Source organism: Nyctibius grandis, chromosome 8 (assembly GCF_013368605.1).
Source record: "Nyctibius grandis isolate bNycGra1 chromosome 8, bNycGra1.pri, whole genome shotgun sequence".
NCBI classification, from domain to species: domain Eukaryota; kingdom Metazoa; phylum Chordata; class Aves; order Nyctibiiformes; family Nyctibiidae; genus Nyctibius; species Nyctibius grandis.
The window spans coordinates 33,981,602-34,003,972 of NC_090665.1; the positions used below are offsets into that span (position 1 = coordinate 33,981,602).

Here is a 22,371-nt window from a genome sequence, read left to right on the forward strand (position 1 = left end):
GTGTCCAGAGGGTCAGTGCTGTACTGAGTGGCCATGCCAGCGGGGTAAGGCTGCTTCTATTTGTTTTCTTCAGCAATTTTAGAGATTCTGAAAAGAAGCAAGCAACTTGCCAGGGAAAGGCAATATAACTAAATGTATAGGTTAAGTTAAATGGTTAAATATTTATTAGAAGTTTCTTTGCCCTCTCTCTGCCAATATATCTTCTCTAAAGCCTTTATTATCCTTGTCTTTAAGTAGTAATTTTTCTCAGACAAAAACTTCACATAAGTTTATCTTAATAAAATTGCTTCCTGGTTATATGGCATGAAAATATTCAATATTTGGCTTGCTGTCTTTTGCTGCTGTACATCAACAGAAACAACTGAGTTATCTACACTGTGAGTCTTCATTATTTTCATGCGTGCATGGCAATTTAGCTTTAGTTAATGGTTTACAAGACTTAGTTACATTTAAGGCTCATTAAATATAAATAGATGCATCACTTCTACAGCATAACGTTTGCTGCGCTTACTGTATTCCAACTGCTGTGTAAAGATGTAGAAAGATTTCACGTGGCTCAAGTCCAATAGTCATTCTCCTATGCCTGCTTTAATCTTCCAGCTGTATTAGCTGCTATTGTTAATCTAAAACGCTCTTTCTATTTTAGGAGATGCCTACGTAACGCGCATTGACAGCAATTGTACAAAATACTTCACTGCTGAACGAGTTGCTCAGGTACTCTGCCTGTCTTTGTTGCTATGGGAGATTGGAAGACTATTACTGTGCCAGTGCTGTCATCAGGTAAACTGGTAATATTTTTAATTTAGTGGATTTGCTAACTTTACCAGTGATGTTACAGCTGCTAAAGAGAGAGAGATTGGAGTTTTGTGCATGACATACTTGACTAGTTAAGCAGACTGTTAAATAATGTGTAGTACATACACTGCTTTGTTTTGGATTGAGTCCTTACAGAAATGCTGCTGTAAAATACTGTCCTTTCACCTTTATATGTAAAGGTTCTAAGACTTTTCAGTCAGTCTTTTTTTTTAACCGCAACTTTCAGGATATCTTGCATTTTCAGAGGTTTCTTTACTTGTTCTAAATTCTGTTGTCTCATAAATTGATGGCAAATTTATTAAAGGAGTAAATATTTTCTTGCCTGCTTCTACCTAGTGTACCTAGTGAAAGAGTAAATTGCAGCATACACTTAATATGAACAAGGATATCATACATTCTATAAGAATTTTCACTAAATGCACAGCTTTTGCACCTGTGTAAAAAAAAAAAAAATAAAAATTGTGTTGTAGCAAGCCAATTGTGAAGAAAGGTTGGTCAGTCTTTTTCTTGGTGGAGGAGTAAAATTTGAAAGATACAGTACCTTAAAATGTTATTGAGTCTTTAAATCTTCAGTGGAAGTTTATCCATTTTTTTTCACTGTGAATTGTTTAATATATGTCATTCTAGATGAAATTCTAAGCCCTGGACTTGTAAATTTATGTAAATAATAATTTGAGTAGTTGGGGATATTTTTTTTTTTTGGTACGTGATGTGTCCTAAACTATTAGCCCTGACTTGTTTCTTAATGTTCTTAACTTTTAGATAGCAAAAGTATTTTTCAATATACCTCAGAAAAAAAGATATCTGCCCCAAGCATGAACTCACAAGTGCTACGCTTGCCACTGCCTTCGTCCAAAAGCACGCACAGCTTTTTCAGTGCCTTCTGCACAGAAGAGAATGTTGAAGAGAGTATATCCTATCTCAATAGGGTAAGCCATATCTTGTTTATTGAAGGTTGTGTGAAGGTGACATTAAATCAGTTGTAGTAAAGATTCACTGGATTAAGAAGGCTTCTTTCTCAATGCTCAGAAGCCAAAGTTGCTGGGGAATAGGATTTATTTCCCCCCGCTTCATATAGAATTTCACCTGATATTGTTTCTCTCTTTTGGAGAATTGAGAGATTGATCCAGTTATTTATTCCGCGCCCCACCCCCCTTTGTCTTTTACCAGGAATTGACAACGTTGGGCTTTCCTTCTATTTATGCGGAGTCCAAAGGAAAAGAATTAAATCTAATATCTATCATAAATTGCATGAATGAATTGCTTGTACTGCAGCACAAGAACCTTCGAGCTCAGGAAGAAGTAGAAATGCAGCATCTGAAACTGGGTAGTGATATGGATCACTTACAGAACTGCTATGCTAAATTAAAGGTAGAAAACAAGATAATTCCACCAATATTATACAGCACTTATGTTTAACAGATACTGTACATTAACAGTGAGTGTTTTTTTGGTTTTCTTCCCAGTACTAATCTGCAGTTGTATTTTTTATGTTAATTTTTGTTTTTTTTGAAGTCTTTTTTCTACTTGAAAATTCCTTAAAGTTAATGAAATATGAATTAATGAGAGAACTGAAAACTAATTGAGAATTATGGCCTCTTTAATCAAGGAAGAGAGAAGACTGTTCAGATTGGAAGTGGTAATGCATGCTGTGGGTGAAAATGTTAAACACTTAAGTTGATATCATTTAGTATCACTTAAAAGGATATGCCCGGCTCTAAAAGATAAATTCCCAATATAACTGTAACCAGTAAAAGTGTAGGTAGCATTTCTAGTGTGTGTCACAGGGTCGTTATCAGTCTTTCTCCGTATTTGTAGCTTCTTCCATGTATCTTCTTTGTTCGATTCCTTGGATAGCTGACTACAAAGTCTCTTTGTAAGAATTGCTCAGAAGCTGTTGTCAAAACTAAAATTACTAAGCTTCATTTTATCACAGGATAAATACATGCATAAGGCCAGTCACTGTGGAGTAGCTGATATATTGGAAGTTCACAGCCTGTGCTATTTCATGAGTGCTTGTATGTGCAGTCATATTAGAATGTTATCTTTCCCTTTATTCTGTCAAGAAAATTAAAAAAAAAAATTTTCAATGCATGACTTGGGGCCTTTTACGCTTGCTTTTCACTGGGGCTGACCAGCACTATCTTCTTTACAAATACTGCTGTAGATTCTCAAAATCATAGTAGTCCTGCTGAGATTGGTCATCCATGTAGAAGCATTTCGATGTGACATTAAAAATCATGTGTAACTGCACTGATTTTTATACAAACACTATACAGGTTAGGTTTCAGAACACTGCAGTTACTTTCCCTAGACAAATGGCTTCAAGCGGAGGGGAGGGAGGGGAAACTTATTAGTACTGCTTCAATCCCAGGGCATTTAATTTAGCTGCCAGCTTGTAAGGTTTCTCATGCAAATTCTTTCAGGTACCATGCCTCAATCGACTTCCACTATTCTGTTACTATATTCCAGTGTGGTTTGCTTAGAAGTTCTTCTTGCTTAAATATCTCTACACATTTGTAGCTTGCTACACATGAAGAAAAAGAGCTTGTATGTAGTGTTTGGCTCTGTCATTTAAGTTGGCAGTTTCAGGTTTGTTTGAGCCACATATTTGTGGAAAAAGATTTCTAAAATGTTAGTTTTGCATAATCTATTATAATGAGATCATCTGTCTAGCCTTACTCTGTATATGTAAAATGTCCCATTTGCTTTGCTATGGTCACAGTCTGCGTATCTGTGTTAATTGTTCCCTTGATGATTTAACAAAAGCATTCCAGTAATGCAGTCCCAAATTCATCTGGTTGCTTAGTATCCACCTCACTATCATTGTATAGGTATGCTTACAGAAACTTCACTTAATGAAAAAGTAATAACTGTGTAATATAATATCTGTTAAATACCAAGCTAAATTTTTGTTTCTTGTGAGCAGGAGTGTTTCTTGTACTGGAGAATCATACTTCTTGCTCCAGAAAATAGAACTAACTTGTCATTGAGAATGCAAGGTAATCCCCAAAACATCAGAGATCAGAGATAGGCTAACTTATTTCAGATGAGGTGGTTTGGCAGTTTTGTTTGGGTATTGGGTTTTTTTCCCTTTTTTTTTTTTTAAATCCTTTCCTATTAATTCTTATTGATACTGAACCGTCAACATTTTTTTCTAGGAACAGTTGGAATTATCTAAAAGGGAAATAGTTGGACTTCAGGAAAGAGACAGACAACTGCAAAGCAAGAACAGAAATTTGAACCAGTTACTTAAAAATGAAAAGGATGAAGTGAGTTGTCTTGTACATTAACACAAGTCATTACATAGATATTCAATAATATGATTTTTTGCAAGGAGTCTTGTAATTGTTCACTTCAAATGCTTTTTTCTTGGTAAATGTTGTCTTTCACCAAAGTGAAATTGGCATGTTACATATGGATAAATAAGTTCTGTAAGGGATAGGTCCAAGTTATAACAATGGTAGAGAGTACTGTGGGAACATGCGTGTGCAGTTTTCTGAGGCTTTCTGTACTTTTGAGCGTAACTTTATCTTAGAAGGTTTAAAAATACCAAAAAGTAGGAGGGGGCAACAGGATTCAGTTACATCCTCAAACATACGCGTATAAGAGCTTTTCTTGGTTTGGGGATTTTTTTGTTATATTGTAGACGAGAGCAAAAACCCAGCCCAAAAGCACAGTCTCCTTAAACTTGGGAGTCTTGGAAGAACCAAGATCAGAAAACACTTTGAAATCCAAGACGCTGCTTAGTTTGGGATTTGTTTCCAGTCTGTTCCTTCTTCGCCACAGTACTTTACATGACTCCTAAGTTTCAGTGAGTGTTCTCTGTGTTTGTAAACATAATCATACAGTTAGCAATCACAGTACTATCCGTATATAGTGAATGTCCTAAAGTTCCAGCTTAAAATATTCAATGTGCTATATGTTTGTAAGGTTAAAACTGATGATTCAAAAAAAACCCCAGGTGTTGATAGTACAGGCCAAGAATGTGCTCTGTGATGTTTTAATGCTCTTTTAGACCAAATGGAATAGTCTGTCTTCCAGCATCCTGCTGCCCAAAAGAAGAGGAGTTTATTATTTTTTTTAGTGTAAACCTAACAAGCATACTTTAGAGTTAAACTAGATCCTGAACATTAATTACTGAAACCAAAAATAGATCTTTTTCTGCTCTGTTCAATAAAGATGTTAAAGAAGGTTACCTGAATTGCCAAAATGTGAGTTCAGTTGTACTTCAGATGAGCTATAGTATTAGAATATGTTGCTTATGATGTTAGTTTCTGCAGAAAAGAAATTAAATCCCCTGAGATAAGTCTGAGGTCAGAATCCATAGGTTGTGGGAGTTCTCTCAATTCCTTTTGTCACTTCCTTTCACCAGAAATAGTTTAATAGAAGTGTCATTTTTCTTCATGTATTTGTTTTGGTTTTCTGGAGAAATTTATGTGTTTATGCTTTAGTTGAAGAAATACAGGTTTTTGTGGGGTTGCTTTTAGGTACAGAAGTTACAGAACATAATTTCAAGTAGAGCTACACAGTACAATCATGATATGAAGAGGAAAGAGAGAGAATATAACAAACTAAAGGAACGCTTACATCAATTAGTCATGAACAAAAAGGACAAAAAGATTGGTAAGTAGCTCCATGAATTTTACTACAGCAAAAATGTTTAAATTTGGTTCTGGGTATATTTAAAGTCAATATGGTCCTCCTCTTGCAGATTTTTATTTGTATGTTAAAATCTTAGGTAAGATATGTAACACTTCATGTCAGCTGACTGTGTAAGGCTAATAAACTTTTATATTGTGTTTCATAAGATTGTTTACCAAGCACAAACCAAAATGGATGTCTTTACAAAATGAGATTTTACTAGGGAGAATTACTTGAAATTAATTCTTAAGCTAGAGCTGTGTCTCCTCTACTTTCTTGCTACTGCTACCATCACAAGACTTTTGGGTAGTGTCTTAAACACTGTTATGCCCACCAGTTGCAATTGGGAAGGAACACTGCATGAGCTTTTTTCCCCTTGAAATATTACAGTCTACTTGTGTTAACAATAAGCGATGGGAAATTTTAGAGAGGAAGTAATGTAAGATAGACATAGCATCTAGTGCTATGTGAAATAGGGATAAATCTCCTGTATAAGTACTCGTATACATAACCCTGTTACTCGTATACATAACCCTAAATAACCCTGTTACCGTTGATAAGAGCCTCCTGGAGGGCAGGGACTAGTCCCTGGCCAGACAGGAGAGACTCAGCAGTGCCTGGGTGAGTCAGCAGTGACTGGGTGTGTCCCAGGGCAGGAGAGGCTGCAGTTGTTTGCAACTCGTTGGGGAGGGTGCTGACTCCCTCCCAGTGCACAAGGCGAGGAAGGTGCCAAGGAGCTGTGAACCAGGGGTGGCACCAACAGGTATTTCCCAGTTCAGTGAAAGAACAATGGTATCTACCCGGTGGAAGAAGACCAAAATGGATGTGGGAACCCAGACAGAGCTCCCACGGAAGGAGGCGATGGTGCAGGTTGCGGGCTGCAGGGAATGCTACAGCGTCTCTGTGGTGTCAGGGGGCTGTGTGCGCTGTGAGCAAGTAGATGATCTGCTTGGTCGAGCGGCACAGCTGCAAAACCAGGTTGAAAGGCTTCAAGCCGAAGTAGAAAGGCTTAGGAGCATTCGGGAGGCTGAAATGGAGATAGACTGGTGGAGCCAGGCTCTGCCCTCCCTGCAACAAAAATGGGAGCACCTGCCGGAGAGCTCCCAGGATCGAGGGACAACTGTACTCTGCCCCTCTCAGGTGGAAAACAGTAACCTAGAGGGGAGGAGTGAGTGGAGACAAGTCTATGGCTGTGGCAAAAGGCGAGTGCCCTCCTTGCCTACCTTGCCTCCACAGGTGCCTCTGAGCAATAGATATGAAGCCCTAGTGGAATGCAGCCGGTCCAATGGGGATGTGGTGGAGAGGCAACCTATATCAGAGGTCCCACCACAGTCAGAAAAACCTGACGGGCGTATAGCTACCTCCTCCACAAGGAAGAAGAGAAGAGTTTTAGTGGTTGGAGACTCCTTCCTAAAGGGATCTGAGGGCCCAATATGCAGAGCTGACCCCCATCACAGGGAGGTCTGGAGCCCGAATCAGGGATATCACCAGGCAACTCCCCAACCTGGTGAAGGCCACAGACTACTACCCCCTGCTGATCTTCCAGACGGGTGGGGAAGAAGCTGCATCCCGTAGTCTGAGGGGGATGAAGAAAGACTACAAGGCCCTAGGACGGTTGGTGAAAGAGTCTGGGGCACAAGTTGTTTTCTCCTCCCTCCTTCCATTTTCAGGTGATGACGTGGGATGGAATAGTAGGATTCTCTCTATTAACGCCTGGCTACGAGACTGGTGCTACAGGCAGGGCTTTGGGTTCTTTGATAATGGCTGGTTTTATAAGACAACAGGCGTGACAGTGATACATGGGAAAGGTTTATGTCGTAGGGGCAAAAGGGTTCTGGGACAGGAATTAGCAGGGCTCATTCGGAGAGCTTTAAACTAGATTCGAAGGGGGATGGGGTGGTAGCTGGGCTTGCACCACTGGGGCAATGCTCTAGTGTTGAGGTAGACCAGGAGGCCCCCCATCCCCCTGGGGTGAAATCAGGGGGTGAATCTGGGATGAAATCGGTGTGCCCAGCTCGCTCCCTGAAATGCCTGTACACCAATGCACGCAGCATGGGGAATAAGCAGGAGGAGTTAGAAATCCGTGTTCGGTCGGGGGGCTATGATCTAGTGGCAATTACAGAGACTTGGTGGGACGCCTCGCATGACTGGAATGTGGTCATGGATGGCTATGTCCTGTTCAGGAAAGACAGGCCGCTAAGGAGAGGTGGTGGAGTTGCTCTTTATGTGAGTGAGCAGCTAGAATGTATTGAGTTCTGTCCAGGGGCGGATCAGGAGCGAGTTGAGAGTTTGTGGGTGCGAATTAAGGGGCAGGCTGGCAGGGGTGATACTGTTGTGGGTGTCTATTACAGGCCACCAGATCAGGATGAGGACGGTGATGAGGCCTTCTACAGGCAGCTGAGAGCAGTCTCTCAATTACAGGGCCTGGTGGTTGTGGGGGATTTCAACTACCCTGATATTTGCTGGGAGGCCTACTCAGCCAGCCATCCCCAGTCCAGGAGGTTCCTCCAGTGCATTGATGATAACTTTCTGATGCAAATGGTGGATGAGCCAACTAGGAGAGGAGCGCTGCTGGATCTGATCCTCACTAACAAGGAGGGTCTGGTGGAAGAGGTGAAGGTTGAGGGCAGCCTTGGTTGTAGCGACCATGAGATGGTAGAGTTCAGGATCTCATGTGGCAGGAACAGAATAGCTAGCAGAATCGCAACCCTGGACTTCAGGAGGGCCAACTTTGGCCTTTTCAGGCAATTGCTAGGGGAAATCCCATGGGACAGGGTACTAGAAGGTAAGGGGGCCCAAGATAGTTGGTTAGCGTTCAAGGACTGCTTCTTCCGAGCTCAAGATCAGAGCATCCCAACAGGTAGGAAGACAAGGAAGGGTACCAGGAGACCTGCATGGTTAAACAGGGAACTGCTGGGCAAACTCAAGTGGAAGAAGAAGGTGTACAGATCGTGGAAGGAGGGGCTGGCCACTTGTGAGGAATATAAGTCTGTTGTCAGAGGATGTAGGGAGGCAACTAGGAAAGCTAAGGCCTCCTTGGAATTAAACCTTGCAAGAGAGGTCAAGGACAACAGAAAGGGCTTCTTCAAATACATTGCAGGTAAAGCCAACACTAGAGGCAATGTAGGCCCACTGATGAATGAGGTGGGGGTCCTGGAGACAGAGGATAAAAAGAAGGCGGAGTTACTGAATGCCTTCTTTGCCTCTGTCTATACTGCTGGAGGCTGTCCTGAGGAGCCCTGGACCCCTGCGGCCTCAGAAGAAGTCAGGATAGAGGAGGAATCTGTTTTGGTTGATGAGGGCTGGGTCAGGGACCAATTAAGCAACCTGGACGTCCATAAATCCATGGGCCCTGATGGGATGCACCCGCGGGTGCTGAGGGAGCTGGCGGAAGTCATTGCTAGGCCACTCTCCATCATCTTTGCTAAGTCATGGGCAACAGGAGAGGTGCCTGAGGACTGGAGGAAAGCGAATGTCACTCCAGTCTTCAAAAAGGGCAGGAAGGAGGACCCGGGGAACTATAGACCGGTCAGCCTCACCTCCATCCCTGGAAAGGTGATGGAGCAACTTGTTCTTGGTGCTGTCTCTAGGCACATCAAGGATAGGGGGATCATTAGGGGCACTCAGCATGGCTTCACCAACGGGAAGTCTTGCTCAACCAACTTGATAGCCTTTTATGAGGATGTTACCCGGTGGATAGATGATGGTAAAGCTGTGGATGTGGTCTATCTCGATTTCAGTAAAGCGTTTGACACGGTCTCCCACAGCATCCTCGCAGCTAAACTGAGGAAGTGTGGTCTGGATGATCGGGTAGTGAGGGGGATTGTGAACTGGCTGAAGGAAAGAAGCCAGAGAGTAGTGGTCAGCGGGACAGAGTCCAGTTGGAGGTCTGTGTCTAGCAGAGTTCCGCAAGGGTCGGTTCTGGGACCAGTTCTATTCAATATATTCATTAATGACTTGGATGAGGGATTAGAGTGCGCTGTCAGCAAGTTCGCTGATGATACAAAACTGGGAGGAGTGGCTGAGATGCCGGAAGGCTGCGCAGCCATTCAGAGAGACCTGGACAGGCTGGAGAGTTGGGCGGGGAGAAATTTAATGAAATATAACAAGGGCAAGTGTAGAGTCCTGCATCTGGGCAAGAACAACCCCATGTACCAGTACAAGTTGGGGACAGAGCTGTTGGAGAGCAGCGTAGGGGAAAGGGACCTGGGGGTCCTAGTGGACAACAGGATGACCATGAGCCAGCAGTGTGCCCTTGTGGCCAAGAAGGCCAATGGCATCCTGGGGTGTATTAGAAGGGGTGTGGTCAGCAGGTCGAGAGAGGTTCTCCTCCCCCTCTACTCTGCCCTGGTGAGGCCGCATCTGGAGTATTGTGTCCAGTTCTGGGCCCCTCAGTTCAAGAAGGACAGGGAACTGCTAGAGAGAGTCCAGCGCAGAGCCACGAAGATGATTAAGGGGGTGGAACATCTCCCTTATGAGGAGAGGCTGAGGGAGCTGGGTCTCTTTAGCTTAGAGAAGAGGAGACTGAGGGGTGACCTCATTAATGTTTATAAATATGTAAAGGGCAAGTGTCAAGAGGATGGAGCCAGGCTCTTCTCAGTGACATCCCTTGACAGGACAAGGGGCAGTGGGTGCAAGCTGGAGCACAGGAGGTTCCACTTAAATTTGAGGAAAAACTTCTTTACTGTAAGGGTGACTGAACACTGGAACAGGCTGCCCAGAGAGGTTGTGGAGTCTCCTTCTCTGGAGACATTCAAAACCCGCCTAGACGCGTTCCTGTGTGATATGGTCTAGGCAATCCTGCCCCGGCAGGGGGATTGGACTAGATGATCTTTCGAGGTCCCTTCCAATCCCTAACATTCTGTGATTCTGTGTATATTGTGCTGCCCAAAAATTGTGTTCAAGATATTAGTCAGTGCTGTTTAGCATGAGTGTAGCTTTTTTGTGGTATATTGCTGAAAATAGGTATCAGTGTTATATAATTGATAAAAATATCTGCACCTTCTAGTTCATATATCTGGCTTTAGAGTATTTATATAATTCTTCTCCAGTGTAAGACAGGAAGAGCAGGACTTCCCTTATCCCTCTCCAAGTTTCCAAACACAAAAATTATATTTCCTTGATTATCTTATTCTTGCTTCGTTAAGCAGGGCAACGTGGTTTCATATGGGTCTGAAGATAGAGGGGGAATTTGGGTAATGTGGTGTTTTGACAATAACTACATGTAAATGCAATGTCATCTGAATATTTATATATTTGCATGTTATTTCATGCTTTGAAATATCCTTTTCATTTGTAGTTATGGAAGTTCTAAATCATGTTGGTAGAGCTGATGGGAAGAGAGGTGCATGGAGGACTGATAAGACAGAAGCCAGGTAGTTGTCTTAGAACAACATTAATTGAAGCATATATTACGGCTGTTATGTTGTTACTGTAAGATTTCTTCTTCCAGAAATGAAGAAGAAATGTACAAAACTCTGTTAAGTGATTATGAGCAACGTCAAAAACAGCTTTTAGTGGAAAATGCTGAGCTGAAAAAAGTTCTTCAACAAATGAAGAAAGAGATTATTTCACTTCTTCCACCACAGAAACAGAAACCTAAAGAAAGGTCTGAAGATGGGCCAGTAAGTATTCTTCAGTTAAAATTAAATCTGTGTGGTAGTTTAGTATAGTGCTGGAGTAATTTGGTCATTAAGGAAAAAAGAGGGTAAACTTCTTGTGGAACTTGCAGTGGGTCGCACATCCCGTGATACCCACCTCTGCTTAAGTGTTCTACTGTCTGTGAGCAACGCCTAGTATATTCTTTCCAGTCAGTCAATGGAAAGCTTGAAAGTATACTCTGAATGAATTTTAAATGCAGTAGGTACCTCTATGTAATTATGTATAACGATGCATTTTGGGTTTTGTCTGTCTTCCATACTAAGATGTTGATAATAGCTTTCAAGGTGCTTATGCAAAGAAACCAGGCTTCCTATAGAATCCATGGGGGTGGAGGAAATGTAATTAGGGAATGCTCGTATAGTATATGGATTAGAGTAGCTGTTAGTTCCTTTATACAGAGATGCTGGTATGTTCAAGGAAAATGTTTGATTTCCAAGGAAGATGATCTGTGGGTTTTTTTGTGTGTTTGTTTCCAGGTTTTAAGTATTTCTTTGTTTACACAGGATACTTTAATTTTATGGAACATCACACTGCACATACATTGTTTAACAGAGTTTGTTTATTCCTTTTGCTGATTCCCTGCTAGAAGTTGCAGTTCTGTTTTGCCATCAGAGTGAAGTAGGGAAAAATCTAGAAGGTTAACTGAGCTTTCTCTTAGCAATAAGAGAAAGAGTATCCCTGGCATAAGAAAGAGTTGAAATACAGAAAACATGCATAAAGGCTAGATACTAGGAATCATTCAAGATTTATGGTGTATCAGTAATAGGAGATTAAAAGAATATGGATACGCTACAGAATAAAGTATGAATTATTTCCTATTACCATAAACAGTACAGGTTGGCACATAAGAATGTGTAGATGGAGCCTTCCAGAGTGTGCTGTTTCTGTGGAATTGAGTGCTTGCCATTTCAGAAGGTCCCCCGTCCAGTTGCTGTACCACTTCCTTTGTTTCTGAGACACCTCAAGGGCATTTGTCCAGCCCCAGAATGCGCTGTGTAGAAAAGACTAGACTCTCTCTGGCCACTTCTTTGTAAGATGTGAATAAACTCTTTAACTTCACTGGATGACTTGTCCCTTATACCACACAGAATGGCTCCTGTGTGTATTTAGTTAAGTAGTCAGTGGTGTGCAGTGTGTTAACCTTTACCTTAAAAGTTCATCATATAGGAAATCAGTAGATATAATTATTACTATAGCTCAGCAACAAGAAGTTGATCTTCAGTAATGGGTGTTGGGTATAATTTATAGTGTAAGCATAATCAGATACCAGTTCTGTAAATGGTCCTTTTGCTTTTAGGATTCCAGTGAGGCCAGGAGTGTTTGGCACAAACTTGAGTACACTGGTGAAAATCCAGCTGTGGGAATGGGGTCTTTATGAACTTGTGCATTGAAACAAACTTGAGGAAAAACTGGGATTTAGTGCTATGAAATTCACCATTCCTGGGTGATTAAACAAGTATTTGTTAACTTGTGCATTAATAGACTATTAAGAAAATACTAAAAGCCTGCACTGAAACTTCTGATTAGTTCTCTTGTAATAGTACTAATTAATCAAATTAAGCAGAACAACTACTTAGTAGACAATAGTGATTTCTAGTAGTAGAATAATAATAGAAGTACTTACTAGGTGCAAGTCTCGAGTTATTTCAGCAGGGTTGTAGGGTGAAGTGACGTTTTTGGTTTGTTGGGGTTTTTGTTGGTTTGTTTTTTTTTTCCATTTAATCTATTTAATGCCTTCTCTAATTTCATGCCACTGTAGAATTGATGATAGTTATTGTTGTGATAGGGACACTGCTTAGGTTTTTTTTACATTTGTCAAATTAATATAAACAAGAAGAATGTTGCCAAAAACTATGGTTTTGCAGAAATAAATTATGTATTTAAGATTTAGTCTATCCTACAATGTGTGTTTTACTTCTAAACAAAAAGCTAATTGATGTACTGGTTTGCTTCATGAATGTCTGAAAATAAATCTCCATTTAAAACACTGCATCTGATAGTTCATGCTTGTTTGTGGCTCTTTTAACATTTTGGTATGGAATCTAAACTCTTATTGAATCCCTTGCAGAATAAAAAACCCAAACGTTGCATTTCTAATTAGAAATGCTAATTCATATTGATTCTTAGAAGGAAACATACAACTTTAGAGTGTGGCAGCTAGTGATGTACTCACATCATTTATCGTTTTGCTTCCAATGGCAAGATAACAGCCATGAAACGAGCCAGACTGTCATGTTATCACAGTACTATCCAGAGCTTTCATAAGGAATATAATGTTTCTTTATGAAGTGATAAAAACTCTGAAACCAACCAACCAAAAAAGAAATAAAAAAACCCAACCAAACAAAAAAAAAACCAAACAAAAAAACTGTTTTTTTTAATAGCTGTTGTTTTGCTCCTTAAGATCTCCTGCGATACAGGTTTGAAAGAAAGTGCTTGCTGCATATGTAAATTAATTACTCTGATGCCTTTGAACTTACCGGTTTTTGTACTTCCCATCCCATTTTTCTTATCTGCATGTAAATAAAGGCGATTGTATAGAATGGTTTAGATGCTTGAGAAGAGTGGAGTATTCATGCCAGGTATTCAAACGGCTGTAGCTTTTCAGTTTAAATCTACGAAATCGTCCTGGGCTAGTCTTCTGTTAACCATTTAGACTTTTATGTCTTAGCTCTTCAAGATAGCATTCAGGTTTGATGTTTGAGCAGTACTGTAAAAATGGAAGTAGGAGAGGGAGGTGCTAGTTCCACTCTACCTTCAGTGTGGTGTGGGTTTTTTATGATGGAGAAAAATAAGACAGAGACAAATTATTTAATCCTCAACAGGAGAAAATCTTTGTGTTACATCCTGTTCATGCTGCATAGTGAGTTTATGGGCAGCTACTGCTTAAGTTTGACAGCAGAACTCGGCAGTCTGAACTTCTCTAGCTTGAAGATGTGTGAGAGTGTGTGAGTCTTGCAAGCTGATACACTGTGATGGTGTTCTGGGGACTGCCAGGTCGCTTGTGTCTCTTCAGCATTATGCTGTCAGTGTACTGAACTCCCTGACAGTCAGATTTCCCTGGATGGAAAAATCTTTCCTGTATATAAGGGTTTTCCTTCTCTTCAGTAAATTAAATCCATATACATATTTAAGTAAACAAATACACATCTGGAATGGTGGAGTGGTTTGCAGCGTATTGTTTCTGCTTCTACAGGTACTGTCAGACCTGGAGGAAGATATTGGAGAGTTAAATAAAGAGAACGTGTGGGAACTGTCTTGTGAAACTGTGCGAGAGCAGCTTACCAACAGCATTAGAAAACAATGGAGAATGTTGAAAAATCATGTTGAAAAGCTGGATAACCAAGGTGATGTTTAACTGTATTACATGTACATATAAAATGCTACTGATAATTCCATTTGGTATCATACTCTTAGGATTTATTGTACTGACTGTCTGAGCTAAAGGGAAGCTGAAATGAAAGGAATTGTGACCCAGTAGGCTTTCTGAAAGGGCTTGTGATTGGCATTTTTCCATGTGAGTTTTAATTGTAGGTAGTTAGGGAAGCAATTGCATACCAAGCCTGTTACCATGAGAAAGGACATGATTATAGTTCGACACAGTAAATGACAACTTTCTGAAGAAATAATTATTTTTCTTTCGAAAGTACATGCCCTATAGTAGTGTTTGTTGCCTTTCCCCACCTTTTTGAGATGTTTGAGTAATGCAGATGTAAGAATTTGAAGTAATTGGATGCAAAAATACGTAAATCTCTCTCAAGAGTCTAGGCTTGCCACATCCATACTTCTGAGGCTGCTTGTGGCATTCTAAAGCAAACTGGCTGATGGTATGGTGCTGGACTCCCCTCACTTCCAGCTGTTAAAAAGCATTAAAAGACAGCTAAAAATATATAAAATTCTTTCCTAGTATTATTTTCCTATGGGAGCAAATGCTGCTGCTACCACAGGGATGTTTGCAGTCAAGAGTATGACTGAGAAGGTCACGCATGCAATTGCAAATAAAAGAGCAGATGGTCTGTGAGAATATGTTTATACCATAGAAAGGATTTTAAGAACACTTGTTCTGGGTAATTCTTGATTTGGTGTAACTAATTGAAAAAAATAGTTGTAAGCCTCAGGAAAAACATTTCAAGTATTTGCTATTTTCTTGGAGTCACCATTTTGTTTTTTGTATTTATAGAGATCACCATCGCTTAGTCCTTCAGGATTCAATTGATGTTCAAACACTGGCTTCAGGGGATCAAAACTTGGCTCATTACAATCACTGTGATAGCTATGCATGAAATTAAATAAAGCAGTATGTAATTACACAAAATAAATTTTATTCCTCTCTAATTCATTCCCTGACTGGGATGAAAATATGCACAGAATGTGTTAGCTCTGTTTCTCCTTCACAGGACTTGAAGGAAAAGGCTTTCTTTTTATATCTGTGATAAATATAGTTACTGTCATATTTTTATGAACACACAAGCCTGTCAAAAATGGGCTCAGAATAACAGGCTAACAGCATGTCAGTGAAAAGAAGTCTTCAGTTGTCTTGATTTTTCTTCTAAATAACTGCTGAAACAAGTGGGTTTTTGTGTGACACTTTTATTGCAGTGCAGACACTTGGTTTACCTTGGGGATTGTGAAACAGCTATGTTTTCATTGCCATTTTTTTCTGAACTGGTCTTTGTGCATAATTACATGTCACACCAATTCTGGCTCTCTTGTTTCTGATAGAAGTGCTTTTGAATACACTGGATGAAACAAATACAGTCTAAAACCTTTTGGTATTGCTGTGAGTCCCTGATGTGAGGGATTTGTTTGTTTAGTTTTTAAGTAGCTTTTTTTCCCCCTTAGTGTCACGTGTACATTCAGGAGCTTTGAATGAAAAAGATCTCATTTCAAGAGAAGACCACGAGCTGGAAACTGAAAAGCTAGAGTTAGAGATTCAGCAATGTAAAGAAATGATCAAAACTCAGCAACAGCTCTTACAGGTAGTAGTAGGCTTTAATTTTTCTTATTTTTCTCAACTGAATCTAAGCTTTTTTTGTTTTTTAGTCTGCCACTTTTCTCACCTCTGAGCCTTTCCCCATTCTTTGATAATGCTTTTTAAATAAAATATCTTAATGGTTGGTCTGAGTATAGGTGTGCTAATGGGTTGGTTAGTAATTTAATGAGCTTGTAATCCTGGGAGGAATAATTTTGGGGGATAAACAAAGGTGAGGAAGCCTGATGAGGTCAACTTGCCTGAACAGGGAAACTTTGCTTGCTGTCTGAAACTCTGCCTTCACCAGCCATCAACTTGATACTTCCTACATTGTTTCCGTATTAAACTTCAACCATTCTTCTGGTAAAACTGAACCTGTGGAAATACTGCACCTCTTAACAATCACTCCCACATTAATGTTTATGTCTTGTTTTTTTTATATCTGCAGCAGCAGCTTATGTCTCCGTGTGACGATGACACCACTCTGTTACTACAGGACTGCTATTTATTGGAAGAAAGAGAACGTCTTCAGGAAGAATGGAGACTATTTCGAGAACAAAAAAAGAATTTTGAGAAGGAACGAAGAAGTTTTACAGAAGCTGCTATTAGATTAGGACTTGAGGTATTAGAAAAGTGGAAAGACATTAGAAAAGGGAACTCCTATGGAAACTGATTTACAATTGTTAAGTAGTTTTACTGTTATACATACTAAAGTGCAGCCATCCAACAATACCTGTTTGCTAACATCTATAGAGAAATATCATTCTCATACTGTACAAAACATGTCTTTGGTCATTGTAGATCCTTCTGTTGGCATTTCAAAAAACAGGTTTTATGTGTGTATTGGAAAATGCAGTGGCTGCAACTGGAATGACCTGTTTTTGTTTCAGCTTTTGAAATATCTAAGTACTTCCAAAAATCAGTCCACTTATTCATTAAATCCTGTATTAGATGTTGCTTAAGTTTGGTTTCCTATGAAAGCAAGGCCTATGCAAATTTCAGTCAGATTTGGCTGCAGGGTTGAATTCTCAAAGGTGGTCAATTCCTAAACTTTTGTGAAAACCAGTGACTATTGCAGAAACACAGATTGCTGCCTTTCCCTTAGCAGGGTCATTATCTGTTCTGTTCTTGTAGTTAAGCTGGCCAGTAAGCACATGTACTGGGAGGCAGTCGGGGTGGTTGTGTCTCTAAATGAGCTCTAGCATATGTGTCCTTTGGTCTAGCCAGTAGTTGGGGCCAAGAACATGAAGGGGCTTACAAGTTTAGCAGGGAAAGGAGGTCACGATTATGTGGTTGTGAAACTATGATGGTACAGATACAACAGGAAAAAAAAAGCCATTGAAGGAAAAAAGAAATGGACTTTAGATGTATTGCCTACAGAACTGCTTGCTTTGTCATGCAGAGGAGAAAGTTGGAGTGGGATGTGATTAAAATTTATAAAACTGTGGATTCAGTTGGTCAGACAAAAGCAGTACTGTTGTTCACCAAATCTCTCAAGATTAGGACTAGAGGGAACTTGTAGAGCCTGCTTAAAATTAAGTCCAAAATATATCCAAAAAAAGGTATGTTTTTATATATCAAGTAGTTGACTTCTGGATTTTGCTGCCACAGGAGATTGTGAAGGCAATCAATACCAGCAGGTTCAAAAGCAGTCTACAGATGGATACTAAGAGGAGGGGACAAGGGGTGCCTTCCAACATCTCTAATAAAATGACTTTTGGGGCTGGGAGCCTCAGAGGGAATACATTGCACAAGGTGGCCAGGTTCATGTGATCTCATAAATAGCATCTCTTGTGGCTGTTCTTGGAGACAGAATACTGAGCTAGATGGACAACTTGTCTGGCTCAAGACAGTTGTTTTTTTTATTCTTATGCTGTAAAATTTATTGTCAAGAATATAAAATATTTCAGATTTTGAGATACTGGCATGACAGTAGTTCACATGGTGACAAATATTGACTCAGACCACTACATATAGATACGTATTCTTCAACTTTTTAATTTAATTTTATTTGCTTTTTAATGAGTTTGCAAATTTAATGTTGAACCTTGAACTGAACTTTAAAAGTCTTGAGTGATAATAAATGATAATTGTTTGTCCAGAAATGTTTAGGACTACATTGCAGCATAAGCATAACTACCCATGCTTCTGCTTGTTAAAAATGCTTGAGTATGAAAAGAGAAGCAATGCTGTAAGCTTTGTAGGTGTTCGTGAAAGTTTGCATTGGAGTTCAGCTTGCTCTGACATAGTAGAAATAATACTACTGACATAGTAGAAATAATTTTATATAATGGGGACATCCTGTTTCACTGATTTTGGGAGATAAAATAGCCTGTTGCTTGATTCCAGAGCCATTGGATCTTTTGGAGGTTGTCTTTTTGCCATTATTTTCCTTTTCTGTGCTCAGAGTGATTGGAAAAGGAAACCACCCCTTTCTTTCTGCCCTAGTTTTGGATGGAATTAATCAGTGCTATTTTCAATGTCATTTTTATCTGTTTAGGAGAGGGCTCAGGGTTGAGGTTTAAGCTGTAATCCTTATTGGCAGCTGCCCAGAAATGAGGGCTACCTCCAAGAGGTAGTGCTACATTGAGGGGGAAGGAGAGCATAGAGGCAGTAATGGGAGATTGTGTCGCTGGAGTGGAGAACAGTAAAATGAAAGGATCAGAGCTCTGTGAAATGAACCATGGAGTTTGGCTTGTAAATAAATACCTCCTCAGCTAATCCTTGTTGGATTTAAAAGCTTGCTCACATCACTGTAATTCTGTGTTAAACTGCTGGCTCTCCTTAACTACACAGATACATTACAATTTTTGCTTTCTTAGCTAGAATAGCATCAGTTTAATGTGGACTGAGCTTGTTCCCGTGGTCATAAGTGTAAACTGTTACTTCTTTTCCTAGAGAAAGGCATTTGAAGAAGATAGAGGAGCATGGCTGAAGCAACAGTTCTTAAGTATGTCTACTGATTACAAGCACTCTGAAAATGTGACAACTCCAAGTGCCTTCTTAGGAAGCAAGTATTTGGTTCAAATTATGTTCTTGTAATGTGTTTCTTTCCCCCCTTTCATCTAGAAGATGCAAATATGAACAAAACTATTTAAAAAAAACAGAACTTCCCAAGATAAATTTTACCGTGTATCTGTATGCCTCTACCTGTCAGGGTAACTGATGGTTCAAAATCTTCTTTTAAAAAGGGAATTCTTTTCCTTTAAAAAGGAAATTTTAAAAACTCCCTCCCTGATAATTGCTTATGTAATGAATTTATATTGTGAAGTGATCTAGTGAATGTCAAGTACCTGACAGCACATCTGTCAAGAATGGAGAACTTTTTGAATTACTAAATTAAATTAAATGTGAGTATATTAATTGCCAAGGCAGTTGAAGAAATCACGACCTATAGAGATCTGTATAGATTAGAAACAAGTTTTAGAAACAAGAACATCATAATGTGGAGACAGCAGCATGAATTGTTTGAGATGAGGTAATATTAAACAAGCGTAGACATACATATTCAGTAAAAAAAGAATCCTTTGGAAAAAGAAATAGTGAAAAGAGCATAATAACAAAAATAAATCTGAGCAATAAGCAATTAAATTTTAAGTCTTCATAAAGGAATAATTTCTTCAGAAAGGATGATGAAAATATGGCTATATGACATATAATTTGGAATATTGTTTTTATTGAAAGTATTTTTCAATTCCTATCTTCTACCCTTTTTTTTTCTTTCAAGTTGTTAAGTTTATTTCCCATCCCCTCATGCCTGAATATGCATGTGTAGTGTTTTGGTCTTTACTGCTGAGTTTTCAATACTTTCTAAGGAGTGGATGGGTGAGGTGAGACAAAAAAAAGGGACAGGGGAGGAAGAAGTAACAACAATCTCTGTTAAATAGATTCTCATTGTAGCAGCCAACATTTAAAGATAAATGTGTGAAACACCTGGCAAGTAAAGACAGCTTGAATTTGTATTCTCATTAGATAAAGTAGCTGCCTCATGTGTTCTAGAATTTTTGCAAATTCTAGTGTTTCTGGATGTATTTAATGCCATATTTTCTCTTCTAAATGGCTTTCTTCAATCTTATATATCCTAATCTTAAGCTACTGGATAATAGTAGTAAAAACAAAAATGTCTGCCACACAGAGAATCATAGTACAGTTGGATATTACTCCACAGGTTATCATTAGAATTGTTTTAATGTTAAATTTTCCCTTTTCACAACACTTGTCCAAAAGCTCATAATTCTGCAGTGCTATGATGAATACTGTAGAATACAGACTCATTCTATTTTTTTTTTCCACTTCACTTGAAATTTATATGTGAGGAAGAGTTAGCGGGGATCGATCTGGCCCTGCCAAGTTTGGCCATGTCTTTCCATTGGCTTTAGTGATGGTTAAGTTCATATCTAACTTATTGCTTTAATTTTTTTTTCTATACTCTGGCAAGTTTGCAAGTTCTCATGTTGGTGTTAATTACTGTATATGCATGCTGGAGAAGTTTTTATTTAAGGAGTAAAAAGCTTTATCAACTGTAAAGCGAGAAACTTTTAACTGATGATACGTGTATCTCTTAGGTTCTGACCAAGACAATGGGTTAGTGAAATCTGCATCTCAGCAAAGAAAACCTCACCGTATGTTGAGTGGCCCTGTTTCATCAGAACCTTGCCAGACATCTCAGTATATTACACATAACAGGTATCTGAAATTATGTTGGAGATGGTTATTTTTTATAGTGCTAAACTCTCTGTAGAGCACAGACTAAGTTGTGATAACTTACAGAAAGCCTACTCTAAGGCTTATGATTGATACATAGCAAAACATATTAAACATCATAAAAACAGTATTGTGTTTCTATCCAAAGCATAATTTATTTGCATTGTAACATTCTCTTTTTTTTTTTCCCAGTTCTGGTGCTGCATCAAAAAAACCTGCTGGAGATAGCAAGCAAAATCAGTGGGTGGAAAGCGACAAAGAAGAAACAGAGTAATGCACAAAGTCAGGGGAAGACTCTGGAGTTGGCACTCTGCTATGTAGAAACTTGCACATAGAACGACTGCCTTAGACTTCCTAGGGTTGCCTGCTGGGTTTTTTGTTAGATATTTGTTCATAAGCTTGTCATTCTCAAGTGAAACAGAATGGTGTGAGCTTGATCATCCTTCTAGAGGATTATGTGGTGATCTGAATTGTGGCGTGTATGTGTGTGCACATGGCTTTTATTTTTTAGACCATTTTTTGCCTCTTTTTCTTGCAACTCGTGAAAAAAGATAATTTAAAAATATATAAAAGCTTTGATATTTTTCTAGTAACACAAACTCTGATTCTGTGAATGAAGCAATGGTCTGAAACTTTGACTGTAATGAAATATTGGATCCTAATCTTACCTTCCATCACAGGCAGAGATAGCACTTTTAGAAACTGTTTAATTATTGGAAACATTCATTTATGTCACAAGTGTAACTGGCATTAAAACTTCTTTTGCGTCAACTTGAATGTACAGTATACTGTAGATTTTTAACAAAACAGGTTCTATATTTATTGTGTGATTTGAAAATACCTCTTTGATATTTCAGATGACTTAAAGTGCAAAATCTTTATATATTTGTAAATAGACAAAGTGGTTATGCTGAGAAACCATGAAATGAAACACATGCATACATATTATTTTACATGGCATTTTAAATTGTTTTATAGTGATACTCAGTTTACAGATGCATTAGGACTTTTAGTGGTTCAGTCAGGAACCAAATTATTTCAAATGTGAACAATAAACGTGTAATTATATTCTAAGAAACCCTGGTTCTGTGTTTTGTGTGCACTAAACTTTTAAGCTATCATGGTTGTAGGGCTGTACACTATGTCAACAACTCTGATGCTCGTTTTGTATTTTGTTAGCTTTTTCCTTTTAATTGACTCCAGAATTTTTTGGTGTAGCCTTTTGGAAATGTGTTTTGTTTATAATGTAATAAAAATAGCCAAGTAGAGGTAAGATGTTTCAAAATCTCCTGCACCTGACTCAAAGCATGCACTTTTCCTTGCCCATGACAAATACATCTCTTCTCTTGTTGGGTTTTCATGTGTCTGTGAATGCACGTGTATAGCTCTGATCCTACTGTAGTTGACCTTTTGGAAGATACCTAAGAAACTTCTGCCTTTCTCGGGGTTGTAGGAAGGAAATTAACTCTGAAGCTTAGAATCCTTCTCTGAAAATGCATTGCTGCTCTGCCTGTTGTCTTCAGAATTGGACGTAATGGAGTGATTGGACTGCCTGGAAAAATAGCAATAGAATA

General features: G+C 39.1%; 1 protein-coding gene across 1 annotated transcript; it reads left to right on the plus strand.

Annotated features, from left to right (window-relative positions):
* The first annotated feature begins 737 nt into the window (after positions 1-737).
* Positions 738-21,071, plus strand: SSX2IP (SSX family member 2 interacting protein). Its single transcript, XM_068406944.1, has 13 exons — positions 738-780; positions 1,579-1,745; positions 1,987-2,187; positions 3,978-4,088; positions 5,307-5,442; positions 10,760-10,835; positions 10,913-11,084; positions 14,318-14,468; positions 15,964-16,100; positions 16,542-16,715; positions 18,992-19,103; positions 20,659-20,779; positions 20,990-21,071. The coding sequence occupies exons 1-13, from the start codon at positions 738-740 to the stop codon at positions 21,069-21,071; spliced, it is 1,683 nt and encodes a 560-aa protein (XP_068263045.1).
* The last annotated feature ends 1,300 nt before the right edge of the window (positions 21,072-22,371 follow it).